At 33.7% G+C, this 9,584-nt stretch overlaps 1 protein-coding gene across 1 annotated transcript in view; it reads left to right on the forward strand.

The window, feature by feature from the left end:
• The window catches only part of LOC150101486 (cytochrome P450 18a1-like), a 35,035-nt gene extending 26,503 nt beyond the window's left edge, over positions 1–8,532 (forward strand). The window contains exons 6-8 of the mRNA XM_090400806.1: positions 5,714–5,969; positions 7,152–7,339; positions 8,354–8,532. Coding sequence (XP_090256932.1) covers positions 5,714–5,969; positions 7,152–7,339; positions 8,354–8,532 — 623 coding nt within the window. The remainder of the gene's footprint in view (positions 1–5,713; positions 5,970–7,151; positions 7,340–8,353) is intronic.
• Positions 8,533–9,584: the final 1,052 nt, after the last annotated feature.

A 9,584-nucleotide genomic window follows, 5' to 3' on the forward strand; every position in this document is an offset into this window, starting at 1 on the left:
TCTATTCAAAATTCGTATCCATTATGCAGGCAATGTTTCTTAAAATATGTGCCTGGGTAATTAATTCAAAAATTCAAAATATCGCAAATGGCTCGAGACAAAAAGTTCTGCTTCATTCTTATCTTATATTTTGAATAGGAAAAATGGCAAAAGCTCTATATAAACAACAACGATGTCTTCTGATTCCTTTTCGCGGACATTGGAAGTATTTCTTCCCATTTCTGCCCATATCTGCCTCTTTTATATCTAGTTTACTCCTCTTAATATTATTTCACGTAAGGATCAACCTCCTGGTTTCATCTGATCGTTTTCTTCTTCATACATCTTAGCTCAGTAAGTTCCTCATTTATAATGCACTGCATACCTGCTCTGATCTTTCACCATAAATCAGGAGAAGAATTTTGAAAAGTTGAAGATTATCATCTTATCCTAACATTCTGGTGTGCGCATCTTCCCTTTCCTCTTCTTCCATTTATTTCATTTCAGCTATCGCTATTCTCCGAATAGAAGCTGTTTTCACTATGTTCACTAAGATGTATAACCACATCTATAACAAAAGAAATATCTAAATTAAATACTAATCTACCAGTTATGTACTCTGAGCATCCCTATGGAAGTTAAATTAGTTCAATTAACAACACGAGGAAAAATAGTGCAATATACTTGCGTGTCAATACATAGTGTGCAGATTAATTCAGTCAAATTAATTAATTATTTGTTTTATTCTCTGTTAATTCCATAAAATTGCTTTTCCTTTTTTATACTAAAGAAAACTTTTTAGCCAGATTGTTTCTTGGTAGGTGTTGAGTCCGAAAAAGGTCTGAAATGGAAGGACCGTCGAAAGTTTTTTGTTCATCAGGTTTTAAAGATTTCAACCGTTGATAAACGTGGAGTGGAAGAACATATACAGGTATTATGCTTTAAATAAATAATAAATATTATTATATTAATTTTTACATCAACTCAGTGAAACCAGTATATCTTAACCGCATGTGTGTTTTGGTGGTTTTCCTGTTTTGCATGAAGGGAAAACCAGTTTCTACAACGAAATCCATGTCCGCTCTGTATGAGTGGTTAACTCACTTTATTTGAAAAGCTCTTATAAAGCTTCGTTTTGTTCTAGTCGGGATTTGAACCTGGTTTTTTTCTAACCGCATGGCCAAATATCGCCCTATCTTCCCGACTACTTGCTGTGGAAGCGCGCGCCCATAACACATATAAAAGATTCAAAATGGCGAGGAACAAAGTAGAAAGTAAAAGATGCTTCGAACTAATCTCATTGGCGACTGTCAATAACCAATAAAACGTTTCTTAATTTCCTTTGTAATTTTATTTCCAAACTCATAAGCCAATTCTTAAAATAATTCAGATATAATTCACACATTTTTGTTCACATGGTACCGACCTGCTCAACTCTCCAATGTACTAGCAGCCATTTTCACTTCCCCACTTAGTATGGCTCCTATGTAGTGAAGCATTTGTCCTTCATTTGTAAAGTCTGAGCTGGATTCCTAGAAGATGAAAAGCTTTTATAAAGGACTGTTTTACATACCTTTTTACTTAATGAGTTAATCGGTTATTATAGGAAACGTGAAATTGTTTCCAGCTGGAATCTCCGGTTTTTTATGTACCATAAAGCAAGAAAACAACACGGAGAACATATACAATCAATATTAACAGACACAGTATACTAGGCTCATAGATTTAGTTGATTCTACCGTAATTCTACCTTAAACAAACAAAATTCTATTTATGCTATATCAATAGGCTTTCTGAAGGTAGGAGAGAGCAGTCAATCGATATAATTTGGCATTCGTTACATCTGTACTTAAGTGAAAACACTTAATGGAAGAAAACTCATTTATTCCATTAGAAGCAGTTTTTATTTTGGAACTAGACGTTAGCAAATAGCAAATGTAACGTAACGATGGCGAATACAGTCGCTGGCCGTTGTTTTTCTCTTATAAACTTCCCGATTTCATTGCATAAACGAGGATAATTCAAGCGATCTTATAATACCTCAGTATGCCTTACCTTTTAAGAAGCACTTGACAGAGCCATCATTGTACTGATATCAGTTTTACCTCTTTTATCGTGCACTATATTTACTGATCGAATATTCTTTGGGAAATTAATTGGCCAAACAGAGAAAGTAAATAGAAAATTAAGTGCTCATATTAGCATTACATATAATTGAGAGTGAATCATTTGTCCTTTGTTTGTAAATTCGATATCGCTCTAAGCGATATCGAATGGACAGACATGTAAGATTTTAAAGTCTATTAATTTGGTTTTTATTTTTAAAACATTGAGAACAAATAAACAAACCAAGAAAACATTTATATATATATATATATACAGGGTGTTCGGGATAAATTTGACAGTTTCGTAAGGAAAAAGAAAATCTTCTTTGTATCTATTAAATTTAATGAATTGACAAAAAAACATTACAGGCAGAGTTAATTACAATACTATCAACAAGATTTACTCAAAATAACCACCATTAGCATCGATCACAGCTTCAATTCTGCTTCGGAACCTCGAACAAGCTGATGCTACAGTCTCCCTGGGAAGGGCCGCAAAAACTGTTTTAATTTTATCCATTAACTGGGCTTTTGTATTACTGGAAGTGCGATTGGTGTCTTTTTCAACTGCGCCCCATACAAAATAATCCATGGGGTTAAGGTCTGGGGAGTTTGGAGGCCAAACATTTGGACTGGTGAAGTCGTAGAAATTTTCAGACAACCATTTTTGACTTTTCCCAGAGGTGTGGCAAGGAGCCGAATCCTGCTGCCATACATACGACCTACCATTGGCTACCCTTGTTATCCAGGGCTTGACTACAGTTAGCAACTCCACGAACAAAGCCCGAATTCCAATGCCAGGGTTCTTCAACACCTGTTCCTGCAGATTTGCGAGGAATTCTGCTGTACGAACGCAATCAGATCGTCTGCTAGGGATCTTTCTTCTTGCTACATCCTCTTAGTCACCATTGCAAGTCTCTAGTTCATGCCTGATTGTTTTTACTGTATTCAGGGAGCATTGGGCAGCAGTCGTAATATCCTTATTTTGATGGCGGGCACGAATCATCATGATACAAGTTATTCTCTTCCATGATTCAGGTGGGTTCCAGCTATCCATCCTTTCTGACATCTTGTATATGAATGAAGAAGGGTCCAAACTTTTAAATGAAGAGAAGTGTGTGTTAATACATGTAACTTACGGAAAAATATAATTAATTATAAATATGTCAAATTTATCCCGAACACCCTGTATATATACACACGTCACAATATATTAACAGTATCATTTCAATTTATAGGAAGAATTATTGGATTTTATTAAAGTTCTAGAGGAATATAAAGGCACACCGTGTTACCTGAAGGATCACGTTCATTCGAGTATGAGGAATAACATAATTCGAATGTTTTGTGAGCCATCGTTAGAACAATTTCGTCAGAGAATGGACTCTCTTACAGGATTGATGAACATAGGGCAAGAACTGTTCAGGAATTTTAGCATATTTACCTATTTTCCTTGGGTCAATTTTTTAATATATTATCTGCTCAGCCGTGCTGCATATCTGATTCATTTTGATAGAGTTGATGATAGTATCAGGTAAGAAAATTAGTTCCACTTATTTGTTTGTACATCATTTGTTACTTATAATTAGATATTCTGTGCCGATCTAGATGGTTTATGCCGAGTTTGTTGGATAGAAGTATTCTTAATTTTTTTAAAGAGAAATTAAGATTATATTTCTGTTTTTGTTTTCTGTTTTCTTAAAAAGTTTTCTTCAAGAAAGTAATTAAACTTTACATTTAAATCTTTATTTATGCTGAAATTATGACAGTTAAAAATCTAACGTAATTGAACGTACTACTATTACTACTACTACTACTACTACACACACACGCACACACACACACACATGGAAGTATTTCTCAGAAACAAATATTTAAATAGCTTAATATTTACGGAACCTAATCTTATTTATAGATACGTGACCGAAATAATGAGGCAGAACAAAATGAGTGTTCCCATTTACGAAAAATATATGAATGCAAAGGAGAGAAGGACAGGACACACAAGTGACCCCTTTGCTGGAAAGTATTTTCATAATTTATAATTTTTTTTATTATTTTAACTCCATTCTTATTTAAGTTTACCTCATCATGACTGTTTTATATGAAATGTGAATAAAATGATCTCCTTTTCTTGCGTTGTTTTATTTCACTGACTCACTAAGCACTAAAAGCTTCTTTGTTTATGTGGTTAAGGTTGTGAAACAACACTTAGGTAGTGCATATGGTAGTAGAGTGGGTGGTCTAATAGTTAGATGCTCCAGAAATTACTTTAGAGAAAGCATATAACTTTTTTAACGAGCATTCGGCTGAAACTGGGATTCAAACCAATCATCTGTTGATTATAGAATAAAAGCACCACCGCTTAGTCAACGAGGAGCGCAAAAACAGGATGCCTTCCGCATAATTTTGATCAAAGTTAATGAAATGAATTGAAAGAATAGGATTTGAAGTTTGGGCTTATTTTACATATCTATAAGTTTAATATATATACAGGCGAGAGGAGACATCTTGACCAGAAAACTGATTTTATAGATCTTGAGGAAACCATCAATGTGATGTGTTATTTCAGATTTTGAGAGAAATGGGACATGACTGCTTCAGGAGCATCGAACTTCACGACGTTTTTGTCATTAACTGGAAAATTACATAAAGCATAGTATTTAAGACTTAAGTAACAGAAACCTTTGAAACTCGTCAGTTGAAATACTTGAGTACTGCAAGGTTTTCCAAATGAACAGGAGGAATCGAGAATGAGCAAACTGCGGATAGAATTTGAGTTCAATGAAAGAGGATTATTTATTTATGGGAAGAGGAATGGATCAAACGAAGAGTTATTTGGCACTCCGCCATCATCAGAAGAGAGGAAAGCATCCACACATGATATATAGTGAACTACTGAAGAGGAAACTGGCCACCTGATTATAAAAGGTGAGCGTAGATTATATACACTATATTTACAAAAGTATTTGTACATCTTACGTGCTATGCAAATTTCGCATCCTACCACATGCAAATATTCAGGGAGTGTCCACATATGTCTGGAAATAAAACGTGGGATTTGCTTCATGTTTCATTATACTCGATGTCAAGATGCATGCTCAGCTGAACTGACAGACTGGATGGTAGTTGGGTGTCACATCAGTAGTCTTTCTGTCCCTAACATTGCTACTCGTCTCAGTATACTGAAATCCATCATTGCTTATGTCATTCGTAGATGGAAAGCTGATGGTACTTCCACAATAGGAAAACGCCCTGGGAGGCTATGGACAATCACTGAATGAGATCGATGAGCTCTGTCTCGGAATTGTTGAACATCATTAGCGGCTGACCTCGCAGTCAATCTGAAAATGCTGCAGAGACATCTGTACGCAGTAGTTCACAAAGAGTTGCATGCATTAGGTTACCACGATAGAGGCTGCTACGAGCAAGCCACCTCATCACTCGGTTTCCCCTCAACGACAAGTCTATGTATTTATTTATTAATATTTATTGATATATACATATTAAAAATGTATGTATTAAAAGTCTACGAGGATGTGCTGAAAAGTTGTGATAATTATATATCTATATATAAATTATTGGACCAAGCATTAGCTTATTGATTTTATTCCATATTTTTATTTCAGAAGCAATGCTAGTGGGGAGTATTACAGAATTCTTTACTGCAGCAAGCGAAAACGTTGCCACAACCATTTTGTGGGCCATTATTGCAATGGCTGCATATCCAGATATACAAAGTCGTGCACAGGAAGAAATTGATTTCAATCTAGGGAAGGAAAAGATGCCCTGTTGGGAAGATCGCTTGAAGCTGCGGTATACTTTCTCAACGTTATTGGAAGTGTCAAGGTGGAAAACAGTTGATTTATTGCCACCGACCATGCGGTAATTTGTTATCTTCTTTAGTGAACTACTCTACTCAGCTAATGAAAGAATGATATTTAGCTGAGAGAGAGAGAGAGAGAGAGAGAGAGAGAGAGAGAGAGAGAGAGAGAGAGAGAGAGAGAGAGAGAGAATTTTTCCAGGTATTAAGTGAAGAAATATGAAAATGATATTAATCTATTAAAATTAATAACACCAACTAGTAAATAAATTGCCAAATTTCATAGTTTATGAAAAAGGCTTCGCATCGAAAGTACTTCATGAACGAATGATAAACATCGAATTTTAACTAATTGAAATTTACCTAATCAGGAACAATTGCTATCATTAAAATTAATTTCAGATATTCCTCATTTAGTTCACAAACTGTTTACTAGAATTACTAAAACCGTATTAAACTCTAATCCTTTTCATCTAACTTTTCTCTCTAAAAACCTTCTGTTGTAAAATAGAAATATGACACACGAGTATAAGCACACTCTTCATTTCGCAGTTGTATAAATTAATGACATAATTAGCAACTAATGGAAAGTTGCTAATTATATCACTGCACTGATATACGAGTAGGTATTTCTGCTTCGCAGTGTTGTAGAACATTTCAATAAGGACACAGCGTATTGAACTTAGTACACTGAAGTATATCAGGAATGTTATCGACTAGTTCTTATGACGAACTAATAGTTAATTTATTAATTATTATAAAACTGCTCTCTGCTATGTATTATATCTTACCAGTAACTTTGATGAAATATATGGGGAAGAAGAATGTCACTCTGTATCTTCAAAGCAACATTCATTATCACAACAAAGTGAGTAAGAAATCAAAATGTGGGTAAAATGAGGAAATTGTAACCACAATTTTTTAAGATAAATTTCTATACTAACCACAGTGATAAAACGTATCACTATGGTTAGTATAAAAAATGATGCAGATATTAAAATGACAGATAATAAATTGTTTCTACTAGTTAACTAATCCTAAAATTCACAATTTTTCATATAATTTTAAATACCGATTTTCATTTTTCAAAAATATTTGTTACGTTTTTGATAAGAATCATAAAACCGGAACTTTATACGAAACTTTTCTTAAATATTGAAGAAAAGAGCCAAAAGAAACTTCATCTAAATTAACAATAGATGTTTATTATTTTTTTAGTACGACTTATGTCTTCATACTTTTAGTGCTACTGAAGACACCACCATAGCGGGTTTTGACATTCCAAAAGGAGCAATCATAATCGCCAATTTGTGGGCGATTCATCACGATCCAAATTATTGGGAAAATCCAGATGACTTCATTCCACACAGGTTTCTGTCATCAGAAGGAAAGTCAGTGGAAATTCCAGAATATTTCTTTCCATTTTCTATGGGTAAGTAAAGCTTTTAGGACACTTTTGTTTCTTTTGAATACATAAAACCAATTATGTGATACTAACATCAATGTTAGTGATTTTTAATTTAACTTATGGGAAATTTTGAGAAAGAAATCGATCCATTTTTGGAATGTCAAATAATTATTTTTTTAATAAAAATTAAATTGAATACTTTTCTGAGTTTGATTTCAGCTTAAACTTAAAAAAGTGGATTATTATGAAAATGTCGTGTCAAATAACATTTTTTATTTCTTTCTTTAAAATATTTCTGTTTCGATACTTTTACATCACAGCGTGCTTTCAAAATTATTGTATTATTATAAAAAGAAAAATCAGCTAACGCCCATGTTGTTCCCGTATAGGGAGTAGGCGGGGCCGTTTACTTTATCTAACTTTTGGAGACTGAGTGGGCAGTTCAATCTCCACTGGTAGCCAATCAGAGGAGATAGCTGGCCCAAGGCTATCACTAATTCATTGGTACGCAGTGAAGAAGGCGACAAGCTAGTGCCGCCATCTCGTGGTCCCTAACCCTAACACTCGTATTTAATGTCTCAAAATAGTGTGGGTTCTATGGTCGATTTTTTTGAGTTTACGGGACGAAAAACCCGAGTTTCTGGGAGAAAAAACCCGCTAGCCCGTGCCAGAGATCGACTAACTCGGGAACCGGCCGACAAAAGGCTTAGAAAAATTTCCTCTAGTCGGCGACTAGATTTGAACAACCAAATCCTTTCTTCGTGCAGTCAAGCGCTGTAGAGTGCAAACGCCACTTCTACTGAGCTACACAGGCTTATTATTATAAAATACTGAAATTAATATCAATCAAAACCAGTTACCACTCCGATCCCAGAATCTATTGGAAACGAAGGACAAAACAGTTTCAGAATTGAAATGTGTACAAGATTGAAGAACTGAAATGTATGCATTTATTATGAAATTAAGATTCTTTTCTTTAACTAACTACATAATGTGCAGTTGACTAATATGTTAATGTTATTCTTTTTACATTTATAGGTAAATGGCACTCTTCCAAAGAAAATATAGGAATTCTTGAGGGTTTCTTATATTTTACAACTGTGCTGCAACGTTTCGATATTAAGCCACTAACTGGAATCTCTATTGATCCTAAGGAAATTCTGCGCTTACGAAATGTGCCAAATTTCCAGCAGATATGCCTTCTGAGAAGAGGATAATCTGATAATTTATTTCAATATCAAAAAGGCGCTCGATAAATGGAAGCAGATATCCATTGGTGTGCAAATCCTATATGATTAGTTAAAATATGTCACTTGTTATTGCATTTCATGTCAATATTTTCTGTTGTGACATCCTATTCAGGGTATTGTACATTCAAGATTATTCTATTCAGGTTATTGTACATTTCAAGATAATTCCAAAACTACATTTTAATTTACGAGATGAAACAGAAGATATGGGTTTAATGGGGTTATTCATATCCACATTGTTATCATATTATTAACAAAGATTTTATTTGAAGATAACCCCCATTTGGCGTTTCGTGTTTTTCTTTGCTAAATCACACAATCTTTCGCAAAACACTGAATAGAAAAATTTTAAAGTCTATCACAAGCTTGTTAGGATTCCCTGAAGGTAAGAATGGTAAACGTAAAATTTTAAGTTGATTTTTACATTTTTATTATTTGTACATTTTAATAAACATTTAAAAAGGAATTATTAAAACACTACTAACAAAAATAGTTCATTAAATTCTACTTGGGATCGTAAAATAAATCAGGATGACTTTATTCAGGAACTTTATTATTATTATTTATTATTTATTCAGGAATTTTATTATTTGTACATTTTAATAAACATTTAAAAAGGAATTATTAAAGCACTACTAACAAAAATAGTTCATTAAATTCTACTTGGGATCGTAAAATAAATCAGGATGACTTTATTCAGGAACTTTAAAGTAAACTGTGATCCTTCATGCTAATGTTACAGAAGTGTATATTTTAGGTAAATAGTCTGATTGGAAACTGCATAAAAACATGGCAAATGAAATCACATATTTGAGTCTCTCATGTTGCTTTTTTGTTAATAGGTGGCATTTTCTTGACATGTCCATACAATTGAAGTTGTCTTCTTTTGATCTTTTTCTATTACTGAGTCTGTATAATTTAGGTCTTGTCTTACGGTTTCATTTGTTTTCTTTTCTGTCCATTTTGTCTTATTTCTTTTTCTGAGACATTTCGTCTCGAAAGCTTCCAGTTTTCGTATC

This window comes from Typopeltis vanoorti, chromosome 11 (genome assembly GCF_054136105.1).
Source record: "Typopeltis vanoorti isolate ZY-2024b chromosome 11, IOZ_Tvanoo_1.0, whole genome shotgun sequence".
Taxonomy (NCBI): domain Eukaryota; kingdom Metazoa; phylum Arthropoda; class Arachnida; order Uropygi; family Thelyphonidae; genus Typopeltis; species Typopeltis vanoorti.